Source organism: Penaeus vannamei, chromosome 26, assembly GCF_042767895.1.
Source record: "Penaeus vannamei isolate JL-2024 chromosome 26, ASM4276789v1, whole genome shotgun sequence".
Classification (NCBI taxonomy): domain Eukaryota; kingdom Metazoa; phylum Arthropoda; class Malacostraca; order Decapoda; family Penaeidae; genus Penaeus; species Penaeus vannamei.
In genome coordinates this window covers 21,900,647-21,925,646 of record NC_091574.1, presented here as the reverse complement: position 1 = coordinate 21,925,646, position 25,000 = coordinate 21,900,647, and the positions used below count along the sequence as shown (strand labels likewise).

Genomic DNA, 25,000 nt, shown 5'->3' with positions numbered 1-25,000 from the left:
TGAAGTCCAAAGAGAAGAATACGACAAAATCTGTTCACCTAATCAGTCATATTTGTAGCAGATTTTTTTTTAAAGGGTCTTATCAGTTCCAATTCTTTTATGTAGATATCACCAACTCTGCTGCTACAAATACTGATTATAGGTTTTATTCTACATGCTACTGTCTATTATCCATATATTTAAAACGATCTCTCGTAGACTTTGATGGGTCTTTTGATATCGTGCCAAGAGTTAAAAGTCTGAATTTACAGATCTATAGCTTGACCAACCAAAGATGTAAATAAATGGATAATATATTTTTCTCGCATCGCCTTCCTTGCTGTACACAGGGGCGGCCTTGGAGCAAAATGTAATATAAAAATCACTATTCTGAGAAGGCTTATTCTGTTTCCAAACCCTGACTTACAACAGTGTCATTATACTGTTGTCTTTCAAAAAGAAAAAAAAAATGTATGATAAAATGATAAAATCCGTTGATTGATTTACTCAAAATTACTACATATAATTTCCAAAAAATAGTTTTTGGGAAATAAAATCATGCTAAACCTATATTTGAAAAAAAACAAAAACATAAAAATATTGAAATGAAAAAAAAAGAAAAAAAATCAGATAAGAACTACACTATGAAACAAAGCAATACTCAAGACACAAAGAAACGATTGCACCAGACAGAACAAAACATTTTTTCAATGGCGACACAGAAACCCCAGACCACTTTCGCCAACAGAATAAAAACCTAAAACACAACTACGGACTTCGAATTCATAAACAACACAAGAAAACTACATATAGACACCCAGTAACAAACACTGATCATCTACGTAAACCTCCTCTTCCGCTTCCTTCCTCCCTCGGGTCCCCCTGTCCGTCACACTCACCCTTGACGGAGAAGTCCTGGCGCTCCACCGTGTAGTAGGTGAGAGGCATTCCACCGTCGTCCTTGGGAGGCTTGAAGGTCAGCACGCAGGAGGTGCTGAAGACCTCGGACACCTGCGAAGAAGGGGCGGTGAGGGGGGAGATACAGGGAGGGCGTGGAAAGGGAAATGGGACTTCAACACTGATATTTCTTGTGCGTTTGTCTACACGCGGTCCCAAACAGACACAGAAACAGATACAGACACAGATACACGCACACGCACACGCACACACAGATACACACACAGATACATACACACACACACACCTTTATAAGTTCCGAATACTGTGCCGATACTTAAAGCTGACATACTGGAATGGTTTCCCTCCCTATTATGGTTATACTGCAGAGCATTCAGCGACCAGTAACGACAAACAGATCCCGCTTTTTGCCTAACGAAGCCACCCACTCTCCGACTCATCCGGACACGCTCGCCGCACTCACCTCGATCTCCGTGGGCGGGCTTGGGCGGTCCTGCATGTTGATCTTGACCTCCTTGCTGCTCTCGCCAGCCTTGTTGGACATCTTGATGGTGTACTTGCCGGACTGGTCCCTAGAGGGCTTCTTGATAGTGTAGGTGACCTTCTTGTCCTGAATATTGACCTCGACTTCCTTTATGGGGATGGGCTTGCCTCCCCTCAGCAGCTTGGCGTCGACCTTAGAGATCCTTGCGCCGGGCACTGGGAGGATGAGGATGAGGAGGGGGGTGTTAGACTGAGGGGTGAAGTGTAAGTTCCCTTGGGTGCTAAATAGCTGATTTTATAATCTTAGCTTTTAAAGTGTATAATCCAGTTCTTTTGATGGATGAGATTGTTGTGCAGTGATGCTGATTTCATGATCTTGGCTTTTAAAGTATATTATCCAGTGCTTTTAATGGGTGAGAGTTGTATAGCGATTCCTTTCTTCATTATTCTTCTTATTCAGTCACGCATTTCCTTCATGTTCCTCTCTATTACCCTCATCTCCCCCATAAAAAAAAAAAAAAACATAATCCTCATAGTTCTCTGAATCACTCACCTGTGTAAGGAACGTCGAAGACCAGAGGCTTGGTGACGGGGCCTTCGATGGGTTCTTCGGGCTTGATGCTGGGTGGCTTCTCGCCCTCGCCCACGCTCAGCTGGCACGAGCATTCCAGGGACCCGCACACCACCTGGGGATTGAGGGGGACGCCATGACACGGGGGGCATTGCTACGGGGTTGATGCTTCGAAATACGTGATAGGTACTGAAGGAGCAAAGTTTGAGGCAAGGAAGCTTTATTTATCTCAAGGAGAAGAGAAAGAAGAGCGAGGACAAGCCGTTCGCCTCACCTTGATTTCACCCTCGTGTTCGCCGGCGCACTCCTTGATGATGAGTCTGTGGATGCCGCGGTCCTTCTTGATCTCGAAGATGTCCGAGTTCTCGACCTCCTTGCCGTTCACGAACCACTGGATCGGGGCGTTCGGGTCGACCAGCTCGCACTCGAAGTGGGCGGGCTGGCGCTCGAACGAGGTCACGTCCTGCAGCTTCTTCTTGAACTTATTTTCATCTGTCGGAGGGAAGAGCTTTGGCGTTATCTCTCCGACTCCGAGATCGCGTACGTGCGGTGGACATTCATTTATTCATTGTTGTTTTTTTGCGGATTGAATTGAAAACAAATACGAAAATAATATTCCTTTTCTCCTGTTACCATTTTTTTCGTCTCACAGAGTTGCTCAAAAGGCGGAACTCCAGCAATACTCACACTGAACGATGACTTCGCACGTAGTCTCGTCAGCGTTCGTCTTGCAGGTGTAGAAGCCAGCGTTGGACATCTGGATGCTCTTGAAGACGAGCTGCCTCTTCCTGCCGTCCTTCATGATCTTGGCGCTGAGGGTGAGGGGGACATTAGCCTTGAGTTAGGACTTCGAGGCCGAGTGGGAGCGAGAGCCTCCCACCTGCCACGTAAGCGCCTCCGCCTCCACCTCCGAGAATGGTGTGACATTGCGAAACAACAATATGTCTTTAAACCTCACAAAGTTTGCAAAATCGTGTAGGAAATATTATACAAAAAAATCATGGTAAATTATAATGAAAACCTTCAAACCATTTCCTCACACATGAAGGTGCGTGCTCAAGTACTTTTCTTTTTTTTTTTTTTTGGAAACTACTCTCTATGTGCCACATCCACCACAGTTGCTGGTGTGAGGCTCAGGCCGCGGTACATACGAGCTGGCTACCGTTCCTCCTTGAACTTGAAACAAAGAGCTCACAATGGAGAGCCAAGGGAAGTGTCACACAAGGAAAATCTATAACAAAGTAACTTCAGAAGCCGATAAATCTCTCGACTCGGGCATCGAAGACAAGGCAAAAGAAGAACAGCTGTGTGTATCGCGGCCTGGGGTTCTGTACAGACTACTGGCAGGTCTAGATGCTGATGCGTCAAGCTGTCATCTCTATTTGCCACTTGACGTGGTCAGACGCTCGCAAACGTAAGCTTAAAAGCAGCAGCGGTATGCTAGTAGAGAGGGGATGGTGCCAGTGTGGTTTAGCTTCTTCAGATATAGGGAATGATATTCTTGATTTATTATTCAATTTATGTTGTTGTCTGAATTACTTCCTGCTTACCCATCGCTTCATTAAACGTTTATTTACACACGTATATAGAATAATCACCAACTTGGATTTTTTTAACATTTTATTATAATATAAATGAAGTAGTGGCAGCGGTCGCCAGGTTGGCCAGGGCCAAGTCATTTCATTAAGTCCCGGAAATCTGTAGGTGTGAGCGGAAACAAACATTGTCACAAATGCCAAGGCCACGTTATTCATTCGTGACTTTGCACATGAATTACCTGTCTGACTGCAGATAATCACAGAAGCGAGACCTGTGAGAGGGCAACACTGCATCAACACAGAGAAAAACGGGTGGTTTGATTTGGAAGAAAAAGAGAGAAAAGTGTCTTTAATCAACGGGGTTTCTACAGGGAGACAAAGAAAGGAGGAAAGACAGAGAGAAAAAGAAAGTGATAAAAAACCAGTGGAAGAGGAATTCTTACCTATTCCTATTCTGACTCATAAGTGACACGTAGGATTACTTTAGGGAGGAAAGGTGATTGTTATTTGACAAAAACGTAGACTCGACTTGTTATGTCACTTTTACAAAATACAGGATAGTTCAAAGAAGAGGCAAATGTCATAAACGTAGAGAAGAAGACAGGAAAGGCAAGAATTGAACAAGGAGGACATTCGATAACAATAAAAAAAAGGAAATGGATAGAAAAGAGAAGGATTCAACAATGACTGAATTCAAAAAGAAAGAAAAGAGAGTGAAAGAGTAAGAGACAATACTGTATCTGCAAGCTAGTTCAGTATATCAATACAATCAAGACAAAAAACCATGGCAAGCTGTATACATCACATGAATCAAGGGGACTTCGGTGGCTTGAAGAGAACATACAGTGTGGGGAAGATGACTGATCACAACATTATAAAAGAGTTTGGTCTACGGGGGCGTGTGTGTTGGGGGGACAAGTCACAGCAACTCCAAGAGGCTCCAAGACCTTACCCTGAGTCGGACTCGAGCTTCTTCTCGCCGGCGAACCACTCGACGGTAGCTTCGGCCTCGTCGACCTCGCACTCCAGGACGACCTTGTTGTTCTCGGTCACGGTCATCGACCTCAGCTGCTTTGTGAACTTGAACGGTTGATCTGGGGAAGTGACGAGGATAAGCAATGATATCCAAACAGTGTTATTTTTTTAAAGGACTTCAGAGGTTTCAGTTTACAAATTTCAGAACTCGTCATCTGGAACTGCAGTCGATTTACAGTATGAGTAACATTATCAGTATTATTACAGACCGCAATCATTGATATTTTTATTCTTTTTCTTATTATTATTAATTTCACTATCATTATCATTATTGTTATTAGTACTTCCGTCATCATTATCATTATTGTAATAATAATGTAATATCGTTTTCATTATTGACATTGTTTTTGCTATCATCCTCTGTGACCTTGACCCACTCACCGACAATGTTGAGGTTGCACTCGCAGGACTCCTTCTCAACCCTGAAGATCTTGGCCGTGTACTTGCCCTTGTCCTTCTTGGAGGCCTTCTTGATGGTCAGACGCACCGTGCCCGTCATGTCCTTGTACGTCTCGTATTTTTCGTTTTCCTGGAACATGAAGGTCAGAATCAAGGTCAAAGATGATCGAAGAAGAAGAAGAAGAAGAAAAAGGAGAAGACACCCAAGAAGAAAAAAAGAAAGACAAAGAAAACCCTACGATATATCCCCCCCTCAAAAAAGTTAAGAATCCATACCAAAATAATAATAAGTTATTAATAAGATATAATAACATTACAATATAAATAAGTTAAGAATCCACACCAAAATAATAATGTTATAAATAAGACAACAATATAAGAACAATACACTATAAACAAGTCCAGAATCCACAGCAGAGAGCGCAAGGCCTCACCTCAATCTTCTGGTCTCCTCTGAACCAGTGGACGATGGCCTTGTGGGAGTTGACGACAGCCTCCAGAACGGCGTCCTTGCCCGTGTAGCTCGAGGACTTCTTCGGCAGAGGCTTCGTGAACTTGAAGTCGGGGTCGGGTTCTGAGAGCGGAGGGGAGAGGGGAGAGGGGGGAGGTCAGGTTTATTATTGATTTCGAGTTTATTGATCAAGTTCAGATTTCGGGAGATATGTAGATATAGTGGATATATTGGGAGAAAAATTGGAGAGAGAGAGAGAGAGAGAGAGAGAGAGAGAGAGAGAGAGAGAGAGAGAGAGAGAGAGAGAGAGAGAGAGAGAGAGAGAGAGAGAGAGAGAGAATATATATATATATATATATATATATATATATATATATATATATATATATATATATATATCCAGAGATAGATAGACAGATAAAGAGACATATAGATAGATAGATAGCTAAAGATAGATAGATAGAGCCCAGAAACCGGAGCCAAGCGCAGACACTGACCCTGCACGGTGAGGATGGCCGAGCAGGAGATGCCCATGCACTCCACGGTGTATTTGCCCATGTCGTCCATGGTGGGCCTGCTGATGGTGATGCCGTGCACGCAGCCCTCGGCCTTGAACTTGTACTTGGAGCCGGGGAACAGTTCCTGCGGATCGGGCGAAGGGCGTCATGCGAGGGACGGGACAGTTTGTTCGAGTCATATGGCGGATGAATAACCAGATGAATAACTTTAGGAAGAATATGGCAGTTTGTGGTGACAAAGAGAACGCGGTACTCACATCCTTCTTGAAGAACCACTTGGCCTTTGAGTCCTTCTTGGAGAACTCGCCCTCGAACTTGGCGGTCTTGTCCTTGCCCTCTTTGACGGTGAGGTCGACCAGGGGCTTGACCCAAGACTCGACCTTCTGCTCGCAGGTGGGGGGGAGGGAGGGGGAGAGAAAGGAGGATGAGCAAGGGACTTGGAGGCGGCGCGAATCTCAGGCTCTCCGACTCGGACTCACAAGCGAATTTAGTTTAGCGAATTGAATCTTGAATCATAGGAAAACAATCTCTCTCTCTCTCTCTCTCTCTCTCTCTCTCTCTCTCTCTCTCTCTCTCTCTCTCCCTCTCTCTCTCTCTCTCTCTCTCTCTCTCTCTCTCTCTCTCTCTCTCACAAAATGATACTGAAACGTTTGCATAATATTTATAATTTTTTGTCAGTCGTGAGAAGGAAGTCTGTTATTCAGCCTTTTGTCAAATTCGATTTTTTAAAATGAAGCGAATCTCTTTTTTTAGTTATGAAAGAACATTAACATTTATTAACCAAGAGGTCTTGCCAGCTTGCATCTCTAATAACAAAGTCTCCTCCAAATTATACAAAATACAATGATATCAGTAAAAACAGTGATTTCAAGACCAGCTGAAACAGAAGACAATCTATAACTGGAAGATGATCTGAATACTTTATTGAGCATCAGGCAACAATCACATGTACAAAGAAATATGATAAAAATAAAGATAAATTGATCCCAACTCTATGGGTCACAGAGAATCACGCTGTGACTCAACCTGTGTGTATAAAAACAGTTTAGGATTAATTCACATCTAGAGACGACATGCGGACGTGCAGAAATAAACGAGTGGTCGACAGGTCCCCGGATTGGGAACAGCGCGCGGGCCAGGTGTAATTTGCCCATCAGAATTATACACATGAGAATATAGATCATAGATATATAAACATGCATCCATGCCTTATTGTTTAGACCATGCCTGCATCCGGCCACGTCTAGAAAATGGAGAAACTGAAAGAGTAATGGCGGTTGAGGTACGATGCTCTTTCTTTTGGCCTCATGGCACAGATTTCTTCCTTCTACGCGTCTTATGCATTGCCGTCAAGATGCGTTCAGGTTTTACGACACTGAGGTTGCGTGCATGTGCAAAAGAAAAAGCATTTCACATATATCCATTCTGAATATAAATGATACATCTTTAAGAGTCATGCAGAATATACTTTTAACCAAGGTTTGGGTTTTGTCTTTTATGAAGAGAAGATTTAGAGAGTGACTTAAATCGCGGCGGTTTATTGAGGTAAAGAATGCGATTTTTTGATAATTATTTATTATTTTTTCAGTTCGGGTTAATTTGATATCGTTTTGTGTTGAATTTTGGCCGTTTTAATATTTATGATTATGAATATGACAGGTTATATGAATTAAGACGTGGTTACATCAAATTTTAAAATTTTGATTTTTTAATGCTGTTGTACCATCCTAATTCCATCAGTATGTTCTAAATACCTTCAGATTTAAAGTTATATGTAAATTAAGAATAATTATGATGGAATAGTGGCGGAAATATTAACGGTATAGCTAGTTGGTACTTCTAGCCACGAAATAGACCAAATAGATCAACGTTGCAGCGTGCCAAACCTCGACACACTCGTCAAACCTCATTCCAGTGTTGGAGCTTTGGCCAATCAGGAATAAGATCTGCTAATGACACTCTACGAAGATTGTCAGTCTCCTGAGGGCGTAGGAGGAGAGAAGACCACGTCAGTGTGCTGAGGGCGGAGAGAGCGGCGGAGGCGGTGGGTGTGGCTGCGGAGGTCACGTGGTCACTCCACAAGCGAGTTAGCAAATCACAAACCTCGAAATGTGTTTGGGTCGGGGTGGGAGGGGCAAGGCGAGCCAATCACTGATCAAAGGGGCGAGCCGGAAGCGAAAAGGGGGAGGAGTTTGTTGGTCAAGGGGGTGGGACTTAACCAAAAGGGGGATGCGTCTTGTCTGATGCTTTTCCTCTCTGTGACTTTGAGTGCTTTACAGTGATCATGAATCTGAGTTCTACAAGCAGCATTTAACGTTCAATATGAATCATTAAAATACGCAAGAATCCAAGAACACTTTCATTCTGTAGTAGAATACAGATCAATATAAAGAAAAACTACATGGAAAGTGTAGCAATATACTTTGAATTATATACAACTGACCAAGTTTAATTTCTTCTTGGTATACTCTAACATCGCTTAGTCAAAGGAAAGTTTCTTGTGCAAGGATCAAAGTGGAGATCAGAAACGTCATAATATAGTCTATAACGCTTAATAATATCTATACAAACAACAAATATATACAAGTGAAAAATCGGGCTAAAATTTATGCCGGTGACAAAATGATTGAGGTCAGATATAAGTGGATCAAAATTCTGCGTCGGAAAGGGATTCCAAAATTCGTCTGGGAAAAGGGACAGTTTTATAAGTAGTGGATAAAAAAGGGCATTTGATCACATCTAGAAAAAGATAAAAAAGCGAGAAAAAAAACAAAAGCACGTAAAAGCAACAAATAAAGCTTTTTAAAGGTGAACGTAAAATAAAATATAACGTGAAACAAAAAATAAAAAAATAAAAGAACAGCCGTACAATTAATTATAATGGAATTGAATCCTTTTTATAGAGAGAAAATGAGGATCCAAGGCTTTGCGTTCTGCCCGGGTCCAATCCAACAGCTGTTTACCCTTTTACGTTTGACGGCCTGGAGTGTCGGCCAATCAGGAATCATCTCAGCGAGCGAGCCTTTGCGACTGCCAGGAGGAGGTGGTTTAAGGCCTTGTGGCGGATCCTTGAGGACGCGTCCGTAACAACCATGCCAGGCAATGGAGGGAGAGAGCAAGTTAGCAGGGAACCCACAACCCCCCAACGTGAAAAGAAAATGGCGCTACCCCTTAGGCCGTGACGTCTCATCCCGTCATGGCTCGCGGAATCGTCGAGGGAGATCCATGACGTCACGAACGCGCGTCTGTTATGACGTCATGACAGACCAGCGAAGTCATGACGTCATAAGAGACCATCGGCTGTGACGTCAGAGAAATCCTCGCGATCGCAAGGCCACGCAAGGGTGATGACGTAACAGCTGGCTATGGCTGCGGACGTCACAAGAGGCCTCTTCGGAAGGACAGTTTCTTCTGGGTCTTGTTTCTTGCTTGAGATCTTGAGGAGTGCAGTCAGGCCGCTAAGTTTATTTAGGTGTGTTGTTGAACACGTTAGATTTTTTTTTTTTTAATAAAAGTTGAAAAAATAACTATTGGGGAGGATCTACATAAAAAATCTGAATATGAATTAGTTAATATAGAACTATTAATGAAATCAAAGGAATTACGCTATATCCCAATGAAAAAAAAAGTTTTTAAAAGTTGATTAACTTTTTATTACAATATTGAATATTTAAGTAGATATGTAACTATAGTCTATTTATTATTTTGTTTAGCTTATCATCATTAAATGATGAAGTAAATCATAAAATTAAATATAGTACTGCTTCTATTAAAAACTAAAAAAAATAAAATGCATGCAATAAGCGACCTAAAGGATAGGTTACGTAAGGTCGAGTCTGAAATCCTCCTTGAATGTCCGAGGAGGAAGGTCACTCAGTCAGCTGATTGCGTCTACGAAAGGTCATGGCTGAAAAACAAATGATCATTAAGGGCGTGAAAATCGGGTTATGGAGATGTGACGCGGTGTTTCCCAGGAGGTTCGAGAGAGCCGATGTGACCTGCTTTGAGAAATCGAAGTGAAATGCCGAGGAGGTCAGGCCACCAAGGTCATCAACGGAGGGGAAAGGGTCGGCTCCTGCAGGAACTTACCCTTTCAACCTTGCGGAGCTGGGGCTTCTGCTCCTTCTCGGTCTCCTTCAGGTCGCCCCAGTCTGGGTCCTCGTTGTCCTTCTTCCACTTGGCGTACTTCTTCTTCTTCAACATGGCACGGAAGTCCATACCGCTGGCGTCTGTCGAGGAGGGCAATGGCTATCTCAAATGGGAAGATATATCGACCAAGGTTTCCTTATCTCAGAGATCCTTAAAGTTGGTTTCCTTATCTCAGAGATGTTTTTTTTTTTTAAATGAAGTTGCTAATTCGATGCACCTGCTTTCTTCTGGTTTATGCTACTCGAGGCTAGAAAGGTAGAGGGTCCCGTTGCCTTTGCTTACCCGAGACGTAGAAGTCCATCTCGGCGGAATCCTCTCCGTGCTGGTTCGAAACCACCACCTTGTACCTGCCCTCGTCGTTGGGCTTCGTCTTACGGATGCAGAGCGTGACGCAGTTGGTCTCGCCGTCCGTGTGGACCTTGTAGCGACCGCCTTCATTGATCTCGGTGAAGCCCTTGAAGAACTTGATCGAGGGTGGTGGGTTGCCCTCCACGATGAGGTCGATGTAGCCGTTCTGGTCTGCAGGGATTGGAACGAAACGCTGTTACTCGCTTCCTCTCGATTAGACCCGGAACGCAGCGAGTATGCCGCTACAATAGCCACAGGTATTATAAGTCAAGAAAAGATACGCGTAAAGCCAAGGGGAAATCCCCGAACCAGCCTGGCCGCTCACCTTCGACGGCCGTGTACTTCTGCTGGACGTCGACGATGGACGGGGGTCCGGGCTGGCCGATGGGGCGCAGCGGCGTGCTGGGCTTGTCCATCTTCTCGTCGTCCTGGACCGAGGGACGACGGACATCGCCGCTCGGTCGACGTCGCTGTTGGTGGCGCGGGCGGCGGCGGGGAAGGGGGAGTCGCCAAAGACGGTACGTTAGAACCTTGTCATGGCGGCGGGACGGAGAGATCCACGAGAAAGGTTTCGGGAGGAAGAGGCTCGTTCAGAGGCGGAGGAAGGAAGAAAATGGCGGCGAGAGATGAGGAGGTTAAAGGAGGAAAGATTACGAAAGACAGAAGTGGAAGAGGGGATTTTCTCGTGGATCTCGTCACTCGTAGATGAACATTGGTCTTATTCATTTTAACTTACCTTTAGATAATGAATGAGCAAATTTCAGAGAAATGAAATTGCAATGCGCGAAATGGATTTGAAATTTCGTCATTGTCAAAAAATCACTTAGATTTTCACGATATGAAATTAAGTCTGTTGTACATGAAAGAAGTAACAGAGTACAGGGAAGAGTTGTTTTTTTTATATTGAATATAATGTACTATTTTTCTAGATTGACAAAAAAGAACGTTAAACACATCAACACCAACTTAAATGTATAGTCTACGTTCACTAACCATCTACGTTTGACAAATTACTAGTAATCATTCGCTAAACCGAAGATATTTCTTGGATTTGACAAAAAAGCAAATCAAATATATATAGGCATATATACAAAATATGTCAAACCAAGAAAAAAATAAAGGAAAATATATTCAAAATATTTAAAATCAAACATCTAAATTCAAAATAAAACATTAAAAAAAAACATATATGGTTTCTGGCATCGGTTTAACGAAAATAAACTGCTACTGAACGAAACTACCTTAGACTACAAACACACAATATCGAACACTCGAAAAGCTTTTGTACATATAACAAGGAGGAATAGAAGACAGATTCACAAGAGATATTCTAAGACTTAACTTAAGTAAGTCATGAGTCATTGAGATTTGCAGGCAATCAGTCCTCTCATTCCTGCATGTACATTAACCTGATTTGTTTTTTCATCTTTTTAAATACTGACGCATAATCGTGCTGATAGGACATAAGTACCTTTGCCAATAGAATTATCTACAAATTGCACTATCTATATATTTGTTTTAAAAATCATCAGGTGAATGTATAACGGTAGTCTTTTGTTCGACGCCTTGTAGATGGAGGATCGAATGGCTTTCAGAGTAGGATCAAGGAGTTTAAGAATCCCGCCGATCCTCCATTCTACCGAAGGCTTTGATGAGGGATGATCAGTGAGAACACTTTTGCGTACTTTTAGGCCTACGAGGCGGCCGCATGCGGGGTCATTTTGTTGGAATAAATGTGCTGGAGCGGCCTCCGTGCGTTGCCATGGCGTTGGGGCTTGAAGACTTTGACATAAAAGGAGTGACGCGATCTTTCTTTCCCGCCTTGGCAACGCTCGGGAGGGTGTGTGACGTAGCGAGGCAGTAAAAGCAAATAGTGCTTGTCAATCAGTACAATATACGCTTAATCCATTCAGTTTTCGAACCACAGGGCGAAAGATGTTTTTTTTTTCGTTCAAGCAAGAATTCCCTTGACGTGAATAATATAGGTTTCCTGGAAATCAAGTCTAGGAATCCGCAATGCCGTTCGAGATCTGGAGAGGACTGACTACACTGCGGTTTCCTAGTGCTCATTTTGCGAAATATCACCAGAATTAACGTTCGGAAAGCAAGAATGATATTTGACATTTATAGAGAGAGAATAAAAATAAAAATAAATGAATAGATAAAAAATAGTCATGTCTAATCCCCCAAAGCCAAACATCTTTCTCCCTTCGTCGCTGGCTCTACATCAACGTCTACAGCGTCAACAAAGCACTGTGCGTAAATAAGTCATATCTGCGACACGTGCGTTTTCAAGAGCAACTCATTGGCCACTTGGGTACAGAGAATGCAATGCTGGAGAGATGCGCCTCGTGTCATTCCCAAAAAAAGCAAAAAAGATTCCATTATCCCAACCTGGTCATCGTCAAGAATTTCTCCCGGTCTCAAGCGACTCTGTGTTAGCAAATAAGATCACGTGATAATTTGTCTCTGGACTGAAGATTGTGCAGATTAACTTTTTATGATTATTCTTTAAAGATGGAAACGTTAAATAGTAGTCTGTTAGTGCGTTTTTTTTTGTTTTTTGTATTTTATATAAGAAAGAGCAGAAAGCATAGCCAAGAAGAAGAAGGAGGTTGAAATCTAGAAAGAAAGAAAAGAAGGAAAAAACGCGCGCGAACGCAGAAATAAATATTGCAAAAGAGGAAAAAGCGCCAACCGAAATTATTCCAGAGACGGTCAAAATAAGATGAGAGAAATAACGGTTTTTTGTTTTTGTTTTTTTAAATGGCTGTCTTTGGTTTGTTTTTTAGCATGAGTTTCGTATCATAGTTTTAGAAGTTTAGGAGTATATATTATTTTACAATATTTTTTTCTCTGTTTTGGGTTAAGACATCGTGGAATAGATTAAATACAAAATATAATACTGGATTGTCTAATGCTGACCACGCACGGTCAGCTGCTGGAGAATCGGCTGCATCCGTCTGAAGTTTTCGAAATGCGCTGAAAAAGGTGCTCTGTTGTTTTTTAATTGAATTTGGATTTTTCTTTAGAGCTAATTTAGTAGAAGCCTTCGCTTTTTTATCGTTTGTTTTATTTTGGTTTGGTATTTTTTGTTGTTGTTTTTATTTAATGGGGTTTAGCGTTTTTTTTTCAGGTTTATGTAAAAAAGTGCAGCAGGATATAAAGGTAAAGAAAATAAATGTGTTAGACCTAAGATAATTGCTCGGCAAAAGAAAGCCTCAGCCAAATAAAACCGATTAATTACAGCAAATAAGCCATATATCAAAGATTATTTGTCTACAAGTACCCAGCAAACCGATATGGAAAAGGAAATGCTACTGCAAGAATCTTAGGTCTGACTATGAGGCATAAATAAAGGCACGTTCGTGTAAGCCACTAAAGGAATGCTTAGCAACTGGCTAGCGTGACGTCACGGATACATGACGCCGAGCTAGACGAACGTGCCTGAGCCTAAATACGATCACGCTTTTAAAAAAACACTGGAAAGTAGAAAGATTTGTGATTCTCTTTTGTTTAATGGTTGAGATTTTATCAGAAGAAATGTTGGATTTAGGGCACGTTGGGGTGTTGCGGGAATCAAAAGTGTTTTTAATTAAATAAATGCTCACTTTGAAGGAACGAAAAGGTTGAAAAGTCTAGGAAAAGAAAAGAAAAAAGTTCAAAATGGAAGTTTGAACATAGAACTAATTCACTGATTATGAAGACAAAGATTTTGTTTTGTCTCTTTTTACAGGAACGAAAATAGATAACAAAAGGAAAGAAAAAATAAGAAAAAAGAAAAGATAAATGCCATTTTATCAAACCACTGCCATTATTACTTTATGACACTGGTTTTCAGACAGAAAAAAGAAGTAACAAAAACAGAGAAAATTAAGAAAAAATAAAGATAAATATTGAAACCAAATCAAACAATTCAGAGGCATCCTTGAGTGGATGTTTTTCTTAATATTAGTAAGAAAATTGGACAGATAACGAGAAGAATTCAAAATAAAATTTGCGAGACTAAGAATCGCGTCTCACACGTATCAAAGAGGGGGTGGAGAGAGGGGGAGGGGGAGGGGTGGCGGAAAAAAAACAAACACAATCCCAAAAAAACAAAAAACAGAGGGACGTAGGGGAGGGGGAAAGAAATCAAGAAAATACAGAAGACAGAAGAAAGAACGATTTATCATTCAAGAGTTTAACATTCAACGTCGACTTTACAGTGTGCCACAGATCTACAGTGTTGCCACATCTGCCGGGCTCACCTGTTTGACTCCCTGCTCGCCTGGCTTAAGTTTCCCCTTGAAGAGAAGAAGTGGAAAAGACATGGTATTATTTACTTAGAAAAGAAACAAGATTTAACAGCAAGATCTGGAAAGCAATTGCCGTGGGCGACTTCTGCGCCGGAGTGTTTAGTTATGGGTCGATCGAACTACTACACATATAAAAAGTTTTAGAAAAAAAAACAAAAAACAAAAAACAAAATGATAATGACAACTCAGCTAAAAGTGCGAGTGTGCAATTGCTGAATAGTTGAAAATAGAATGGAAATGCACCTGAAATGATATACACATATTTACATAAAAGTTAGATGACACGTTATGTGTGGATGAATAAATACACTGTTTTCCGAATGTTAGTCAGGTTAGTTCATAGGCAACTCAGGCTGGAGGCAACGGTAAGGAGTCTCAAACACTGGATGTTTTGCGCTAATACTGAAGGTCATCCTTTGTCAGCAAGCTACCAGAGGGGGTGGGGCCCTCTTTACTTAGCGGGCTACCACAGGGGAATCGGTTAGCCCCACTCAGCAAGCAACCAAAGTAGGCTGGTTATCCGCCGTTTAGCGTGCTACCACAGGGGCTGGTCAGCCCCTCGCAAGCTATGACTTGTGCCAGTGTCGACAATTTGAGCTCATATGTTTGTATGTTTGCATACATATATACATATACATATACATATACATACACAATTACTTTCATATATATATATATATATATATATATATATATATATATATATATATATATACACACACACTCATACACATACATATGCCTGTAGATGCCCCGCACGGACTCCGCATCCTCCGGGCAGCAGCATATGAGGCGCCACCTTGCCGACAGTGGCACAACCTTAACTCTTACATCATACCCAAGCACATGCCTATGTATCGCCTATAAGAACATACATAAACAGCAGCTTCTGAGACGGTCATTTATTTTATATTCCAATTCTGAGAGGGCCACAGGCAATAACATTCATTGTACTGGAAGACATTTAGGGCTAGAGTCCAATGTTACTGTAGGGACAAGTCACCTCTATGTTACCTTGCTCTCCTCAAACACTTCTCCGGGGCGTAATTTTCGCTGTCCCTACGAAATAAAAGTTTGGAATTCAATAGACTCGAGCCGTGTACGTCGGTGTTCGGTTCTTCTGTGGAGGACTGAGTTCTGTGAGTGAATTCGTGTGAAGAACGTGTGTTTCAGGGCGTTATTTGTGTCTTATATGAAAGGTGTTACGTTAAGTGTGAAGAAGGTGCTTTTTAGAGTGACATCTGTCTTGGAGAAAAGGTGTTAAGTACTGGTGGTAAAAAATAAGGCAAGTTCTGAAAATCTGACGTTACGTAGAAATTTTATGTAGTGTAACACGCTGAATGTTAGTGAGGATGTTCACTGTATATTCTTGTAGCTCAGACTTACGCAAGGCTCTTTAAAGCGATCGAATACCGAAGGGGTTTTACTTGCAATCATGATTTAAGTGAGCAGTGTGAGCGACTGGCTTCCTAGGCTTGTGTGCATGTGAGGCCTGCATGGAGGGAGGGGCGAGCTATGGCAGTGGGGTTTGGGATCAGGGTGGGATGGGGGGGAGGGGGGCAGGGGGGCAGGGGGGAGGTCGCTTTGGCTTTGGGGCGTCTTTGGTCCAGCGGTTGGGAGGCGGGGCATCGGTTAAGGGGCCTTTAGATCGGGGTTGAACTGTGTTCTTGTTATTTCAGCTTTAATGAACTCTCTTCATTCGGGAATCTCTTACCGTCTTCCATCTGTGTGTTGTATGTGAGCGCATTTATATATATATATATATATATATATATATATATATATATATATATATATATATATATATATATATATATATATATATATATATATATATATATATATATATACATATATATGTATATATATATATATATATATATATATATATATATATATATATATATATATATATATATATATATATATGTATGTATATATATACATACGCACACACACACACACACACACCCACACACACACACACTCGTATATATGCACATGAAGTAACCATGAATCTATGTACTTGTCTAGTGTTCCGTCGTGTACCTCAGCACGGGCTGTGTGTTGCCTACAGGTGCCATAGACGCTTGCCTCACCTGCTTAGCCAAAGGGGCTTCCACCTGGCGCCAGATTGCGTGGCTTCCTGATTCCTGATCGAGTCAAGCCCTTCTGGAGGCGAGAGGGACAGTCCACGCACTAAGGCTTTTTATTAAGGCTTTTTTAGACGCCATTTAAGAGAAGCGCTTTCGGGGAGTTTGAGATTGAGCTGGTTGGAGGGATTCGTTGGAGCGGTTGCCGTTGAGCTCTTTTGGGGGAAATTCATATATATACATACATATATATATATATATATATATATATATATATATATATATATATATATATACATATACATATATGTATATACATACATACATAGACACATATGTATATATATATATATATATATATATATATATATATATATATATATATATATATATATATATATATATATATATATATATATATATATATATATATATATATATATATATATATATATATACATATATATATATATATATATATATATATATATATATATATATATATATATATATATATATATATATATATATATATATATATATATATATATATATATATATAGAGAGAGAGAGAGAGAGAGAGAGAGAGAGAGAGAGAGAGAGAGAGAGAGAGAGAGAGAGAAAGAGAGAGAAAGAGAAAGAAAGAGAGAGAAAGAGACAGACAGACAGACAGACAAAGCGAGAGAGAGAGAGAGAGAGAGAGAGAGAGAGAGAGAGAGAGAGAGAGAGAGAGAGAGAGAGAGAGAGAGAGAGAGAGAGAGAGAGAGACAGAGAGAGAGACAGAGAGAGAAGGATAGAGAAGCAAAATGACAACCGTGAATAAAATAATGCTAATAATACACTGATATATATATTTTCTAAAGAGATCGAAAGCGCTTCCCAACTGTGGTTGTGGCATTTATACTCCTTTCGAGTTTCATTTATTTATGAGTTTATATTTACGAACCTATGGAGTCGATGCTTGTTTGTTTATTCGATCCTCTGAATCTCTTCAGGTGACTTATCAGTTTTATCACACAAGAACTTAAGCATTTGTAAAAAAGAAGAAATTTCTTTTTATTTGATTTAAAAACATGGACTTTGAGTCATTCATAATTAACAAAGCCGAATCATTTAGAAGAGAAAACCCAGCCGGAGTCGTCTACCAAAAAGGGTTAATAAGGATGATATAGAAAAAAGGAATTAATTAGGTTTATGATTAACATCCTGTAGAAGTACAGAAGCTGGAAGAAAACATTGATTACTGGTCCTACGAAACAGAGAGCTGCAAAATAAAGGTAATTAACCCTGGATGAAAGGGAATAGAAGGTGACATCCCATCCTGAAAAGGAACGGATTAATTAAATCAAAAGTATGGTACTATTTAGCCGCGCAAAGACATACACACGATTCATAGTTTAATAAGGTTGATTATCTTTATTTAGGGAAGGATGGTCATAACGTTTTTTTTTTTCTTTTTTTCCTTTTATTTAACTGGTCGACGCCCGCGCTTTCACATTCGAGAAATGGTTGAAAAGCTCGTCCTTATAGACATGCCCAGTTCCAGCGGGCGCTTAGAGTGTTATTTTGCAAGAGTAATTCGTGTGAGTGCCAGAGTAAAATTCATGTGGGCGGCCGACGCCCGCGTGCGCGCCGGCGGGCTGCCGTGAGCGGCCCGGGCACGCGGTGCGCTTACGGGCTCACGGCAGCCGACGGCGCGGGACGGCGCGTCGCGGCCTCGGGGACCGTCGCGGTCACGTGCCTGGCGGCCCCGGCGGGAGGGGGGGGGGGCGAGGGAGAATGCTGGTGTTTGATGTTGGCTTCATTTAAGGCTGTTGATGATATTGAAGATGAATATATGGAAATAGAAATTAGGATATGTATATATATATATATGTACATATATATATATATATATATATATATATAGATATATATATATATATACTCATATGTGTGTATATATATGTTTATGTACATATATATATATAATTATGTACATATATGTATATTTATATATATATACATATATACTTATATATATATGTACATATATATACATATATTTATATATATACATATAAACATATATATATATATATATATATATATATATATATATATATATATATATATATATATATATATGTATATATATATATATATATATATAAATATATATATATATATATATATATATATATATATATATATATATATATATATATATATATATATGCACATATGTTTATATATATACACATGTTCATATATATGTATATATATATATCATGAAGACATTCGTCCCTTTGCCTCATGAGGACCTCCCAGCCCAGCGGCGCCCCCGCAAGTGGCCACGACACGGGCGCCCCGTAGAGTCTAGCTAGAGTAGGATCTACTGTAGTGTCAGCTGTCTAGAGGTTCGTGTTAGGAAAATATCGAGGAGTAAGAAAATAGAAAAAAAAAGTTAAGCTGCAGTTATAGAGAAAAACTTTTTTTCTTTTGTGAGAAGAAAGTACAGAGGCGGAAGAGAAGACACCTTATAGTATAAATATATATATTCCAGTCATATATATATCGTCATCAGATTCTATAGGTCTTATAATCATGAACTTATAATGCACATTTGTCCACATCAGCTGAAAGGAGATCGTGAGAATTAACGTGAGAGAAAAAAGGACAGTTTCCGATCGACAGATTCTTGGGGAGGGTTTGCCGCATCATATCTGATGACTTGTCTCAGAAAGCATCGCGCTCGTTCTTTTATCAGCGCTTGCCTCGCGACCAAGTGAAGTAGATCAGAAGGACTTCACAAGCCGTTGATAAAGGAACAGAGTCGCCGTGCGATAATGATAGGAAAACCGTGGAGGAAGAAACACGGATTAAAAACATAGTACTGAAAGAACAGGGAAGAGGAAATTTGACCGAGAACTTGACCGGAAGGAAGGGAGAGAAGGGAAGGACCTGCGATCGGAAGGGACAAGGGAGAGAGAGAACGAGAGGGCGAGGGCGCGGCCTACCTCGTCTGCGATCAGGAGCGACGGCCTGCGACCACCCGCTCCTTCTTCAGGCGGGATGAGAGAACCCCTTCTGCTGGAGGGTCCTGATCCCGGAACCAGGGAACCACGGCGCTCGGGAGTCTTCTCCTTCGATACTTCGATCTTAGGAGCCTCCTGCAGAAGAGATATCGTGGTCGAGAGACTCGCAGAGAGTTGAGCTAAAGGTTAAAGGAAGAGCATGCAGGGAGGAAGACAAAGACACTACGGCGTTTTGTAGTTATTGAATCCATAGTTGTATAATACTGAAGGGATCTTGGCTAATCTACATCTGCCAAAAAACTATAATAGAAAATAGAATAAACAAAAAAATCATAGTGAGAAGAGAGGCAGAGTCTAAAAAAGTCATCGGTACAGACCGATAGTTGCCCCCCCCCAAAAAAAAAAGCGTTTAGACTCGGCCCCTCTCGGTCTGCGCCCCAAGGAGACACACGGAAGGAACTCCTCATCAATTCCTCAAAGTCCCTTCCGTGGCCTCACGCCCTTGACCGCGTCCTTTGAGCGTGCGTGAGGCGAGGCAAGGGCGGCGGGCGGGATCACCATGCTCGCTCCCGCAGCCGCCACTCGCCGGGGACACACACGTTAAAGGTTAGGGTAAAGAAATGTACAGAGGTAAATTTTTGAGAGTGACGGGGAATCATTTTTTGAATAGCTTATTAAGAATATATTTCCCCCCGACATGCTATATTTTATAGACTTTCAATCGTAAATATATATGACTCATTACATTGAGCTTCATATATGACTTCATGCCAAAAGAATCATGAATAAAAGAAAAAGGAAAAAGAGAAGATAAACGTGCCATCCATTTTGATAAAAGTGGCACGTCTTTTGTTAAAAAAATGTTATAGAAGAAAAATAATCTTTCAAAAGTGCCAAAAATCTATAAAATCAAAAACCTTGAATTACCTCTTCTGATTTCTTCTTCGCCTATCGGGGAATATGGAAAAAAAGGGAAGGAACATGTTAGCTGAGTCACGTGGCAGAGATGAAATAGGATGCTTGGGCTGCCTTAGTCTCCCAAACATCGAAAAGTAATGAACATGAACAAAGGTCGCTATGCTTGGAGAACAGGAGACAGGCAAGGCACTAGGAGCCACGAGAGGTTCCCCGACAGCTGCGTCCAAGCTGTCGGCGGGAACATCCGCTCGGGTACAGGGCCAAAGTTGCTGTACCCGAGCGTGAAACAGTACAACCAGCAGGAAGAACGTGCTCCTGTCTCAGTATGTGCTTTTGCAGTAGTATTCAGTGAGTAGTAGTAAACAGATTTAACAGTGCAAGGACACTGTATGTAAGCATGGTATTTTTATGTAGTGCAAGACAATGTAAAGAGGCGTAGCAGGGGTTCTTTTCAACAACAGATACGATATGCGGTTATGAACGGCTGAACGGTAATGCATTATGCAGGTTCAACGAGGTCTTACGGCAAGAGAAAAGTGTGCAGCCATAGCGGGTACAACGGCGAGAAGATGCTTTTTATGGAGTATCGGACTTTTAGATCAGGAGGGAGAGGCCTGTGCACATAAGGCGGAGGGTCGTGGGAACAGCAAAGGGACCGTTCACATCTAGACGAAGAAGCGAGACAAAAGTTGGAAGGAACGTCGACATGCTCGGCGGGAACGGTAGAGGAAACATTCATAAACACCCATAACATCATTCACATACGTTCACAGAGGATCGACAGTTGACTCTCTCTTGCCTGGAATATACCTTCGAGCCTGGGGGCAACTTACCTTCGTGACATACAGGAAAGACTGATCATTATATCAAGGTTTTTAAGGACACACATTTGGTTGTGTTTCTGAAGGGCGCTTATCCACTCGGACGAAGTTGCTTACGTCATTCGTTTCTTTCTTCATGTAGAGATAGCTAATCAGTCTAAACAAGTGAACATCAAAGTAATGTTACTCGTAATCTTGTCAAAAGTGATAGAAGATTAATTGCCTTCCTACCCAAGTGGGAATTTAAACATAAATTACTGGCCTTTTACAAAGAGGAGGCATCGAGGACGCCATTTCGGTTGCGTCCTAAGAGAAGCGTTCTAACCTTCGTTGTGTGAATTAGAACTCTGAGCCGCAAGAACTCCGGTCCGAGTGAAGCGGCGCCCCTTACCCAGCAGTTGGTGATGCTCTTCCTCCGCTGCTGCAGGAAGAGCTTCATGCCCTTGTCCTCGTCCTCGGGGGTTTCCAAGATTTCCGGCAGCGGGATGTTACTCCTGCGCCTGTTGATGAGGAGCATGGGGAGGTCCTCCTCGGGGGGACTGAGGAGGGAGGGGCTTTGTTGCAGGGGAGGAGTGATGTTGAGGGAAGGCCTGTTGACGGGCAGGCTCAGTCGGGGCGGCCTCGAAGGGAGGGGGGGCGGAGACCACTCACTGTCCGTTTCTTTCCGCACGTTAGTGTCTTCGGCTCCCCCCTCGGGTTGGGGAAAGTCCTCCGACCCCGACGGCCCCCGATCTCTGGCTCCCTGCTCCTGCTGTCGGTCGCAGCTCAGTTCCTCGATCGTTATATTTATCGGTCCGTCGCGTGTGAACTCGACTACGTTCCCGACCGTGTAGCGGCGGGACACCACACCACTACTGTCTACGTTTAGTTCACTGATCGCCTGCGTCGCACCTAGTTCGTTAGACTCAATGATCGCACCGACGCCGCTCCTTCGTTGTGGAATTGGCTTTACCTAAAACAGATATGGCGGTGATGAATAATCTGATTACTTGGAAGTGAGAACACCGAACACCGAGAGGCTACAGACATCGAGGATCCGCAGAGGGAATCTAAACACTCAGACGTGGACTGGCTCTCATCTAGAAGAGGCCTTTGTCTCACAGGTGTTAAGAGCAGCATCCAAGGAGCCGAGGCTGTTAACTCTTTCTCCTAAACGACCATTTCCCTTCCTCCAAATAAACATCGAGCGCACGTTGCCATAGTTAAAACCTACTGAATGGAAATTAGTCACACCGAAAGATACACAGTTTGAAGAGTCGGTAAAGAGAGATAAAAGAACGTGAAGCAAAGAGCGGAGAGAACCACACTCATCCTACAACATCGCAGAATCCTCACAGAAAAATAGACAAAGCTGACGTCCAGGGGGACTACTAGCAACAGTCAAAGCGTAATAAACAATCTCGCGGAAGGTGCTGACGTCATGTGACTCAGTGGGTTCATCGAGCGCTTGGGAGGAACAGCTGACAGTCGAGCGGGTTCGACGTCGAGAGAGAAAGGAGCGACGGTCGGCCTGTCGCGAGGAGGAGGAGGAGGAGGAGGAGGAGGAGGAGGAGGAGGAGGAGGAGGAGGAGGAGGAGGAGGAGGAGGAGGAGGAGGAGGAGGAGGAGGAGGAGGAGGAGGAGGAGGAGCGAGACAAGAGAAGCGTCTGGGCGCTGTTCTCAGGGAAGGAAGGAGGGAGGAGGACACCACTTACCTTCGGGCCGTCCTGCGCCACACCTAAAGCGGCTTCGGGCTTCTGACATGCGGCGGGTCTACGGTCTCAAGGCCGAGGTAAAACAGGCACAGGAGAAAGGTGGATTTACTCTACGTGATAAAATCTTTTATTATCTTTTATTTCGTAGATAGATTTGGATAGTAGCCCTGTGCATATTTTACCGCGGATTCGGGACACTGTCACATAAAACATACACGCATATATATATATATATATATATATATATATATATATATATATATATATACATATACATAAAAAAAATATATATACATATATATATATATATATATATATATATATATATACACACACACACACACATACATACATATATATAGTCATTGTGCAACATAAAGGAACCAAGAGCTACAACAACTCAATTTAATTTTCATGGTATCTTTAATTCATTCTCTGATCACAGTTCATATTAATAATGATATTAATAGTAATACTTTCCATCATATATATATGCTATTCGGCGAAATAAACAGAGTGAATACATTTAGTAGAGAGTCAGATGAAACATTGCAAAGCCTGACAATAAAGATGAAATAAAAAATATAAAATTTAATAAGCACAAAACTGGGCACACACATACGCTCACACGTAAACACACGCACACACACACAGACACAAACATACACACATGGAAACGACTTCTTTAAGACACAAACATTTCAAAACATTACACCAAAGGAAGAACAAAAGAAACAAGAAACGGGGGGAAGAGAGGTATAGAGGCAATGAACGAGGGAAAGAACTTATACACACAAACAAGACAACGTCACATAGGATTGGAAACGATTGGAAGGCAGCCAAGCACGGGGTACAACTCCTTATACAGCGGCAAAAAAAGGCGGGAAAGTCAACGAAGCAGGGACGGGTAGTCAAATATACCAAGCGCGGGTTCAAAAAATACGAAGGTACCATCGACACGCAGCGGGGAAAAGAGACCAAATGCGGATGAGAAAGAGGGAGACAAAAAAAGAATAAATGGAGAGGGAAATATACGCAGGCGCGAGGGAGGGAGGATAGGTGCGCGGAAAAGACAAAAGAGCATCAACAAAGGGGCGAGAAAGAGGTGCATCTTGGCACACTTACCGCTTTGGGGGGCTCTACGATTTTCGGCTTCTACACGCCAGGTGAGAAGTGAAGTCATGGCAGCGGTGTGCGGAAGAGAGAGAGAACGAGAGAGAAAGAGAGATAGAGATAGATAGATAGATAGATAGATAGAGAGATAGAGAGATAGAGATAGATAGATAGAGAGAGAGAGAGAGAGAGAGAGAGAGAGAGAGAGAGAGAGAGAGAGAGAGAGAGAGAGAGAGAGAGAGAGAGAGAGAGAGAGAGAGAGAGAGAGAGAGAGAGAGAGAGAGAGAGAGATTGAGAGATTGATAGAGAGAGAGAGAGATGAAGAGAAAGATAGAGACCGACAGACAGATAGATAGAGACAAAGAAAGAGAGTGAAAGAGAAAAAGAAGGCGCGAAGAGGTGGGGGGAGAGAAAAATTACAATTAGACAATGTAAATAACAAAATTTGAAATGTTTAAAAAAAGGCGCTGAAGCCGAACCCTCGCTCACGTACCACACTTTTCATAAAGATGAAAAAACAACAAAAAACAAAAAAGGTCCTGCTATAAATAAGAGAAAAAATATAAGAAACAAAGAAAAAAATTCCCCATCTGGTTCTAAATGGCGTGAATACCTTTTTTTTCTTTTTTTAAATAATGTTGTGCAGTCTCGTGGCTTC

The 25,000-nt window shown here is 41.9% G+C and overlaps 1 protein-coding gene across 1 annotated transcript in view; it reads right to left on the bottom strand.

The window, feature by feature from the left end:
• The window catches only part of bt (projectin protein bent), a 149,103-nt gene that overhangs the window by 60,630 nt on the left and 63,473 nt on the right, over nucleotides 1–25,000 (bottom strand). Inside the window, 20 exon segments of the mRNA XM_070140161.1 lie at nucleotides 879–990; nucleotides 1,361–1,596; nucleotides 1,934–2,066; nucleotides 2,226–2,443; nucleotides 2,639–2,763; nucleotides 3,729–3,761; nucleotides 4,442–4,583; nucleotides 4,906–5,053; nucleotides 5,358–5,497; nucleotides 5,872–6,016; nucleotides 6,150–6,275; nucleotides 8,856–8,960; nucleotides 9,982–10,121; nucleotides 10,324–10,560; nucleotides 10,715–10,859; nucleotides 14,640–14,675; nucleotides 15,702–15,746; nucleotides 19,780–19,932; nucleotides 20,725–20,745; nucleotides 24,355–24,384. Of these exon segments, the coding sequence (XP_069996262.1) occupies nucleotides 879–990; nucleotides 1,361–1,596; nucleotides 1,934–2,066; nucleotides 2,226–2,443; nucleotides 2,639–2,763; nucleotides 3,729–3,761; nucleotides 4,442–4,583; nucleotides 4,906–5,053; nucleotides 5,358–5,497; nucleotides 5,872–6,016; nucleotides 6,150–6,275; nucleotides 8,856–8,960; nucleotides 9,982–10,121; nucleotides 10,324–10,560; nucleotides 10,715–10,859; nucleotides 14,640–14,675; nucleotides 15,702–15,746; nucleotides 19,780–19,932; nucleotides 20,725–20,745; nucleotides 24,355–24,384 (2,470 nt within the window).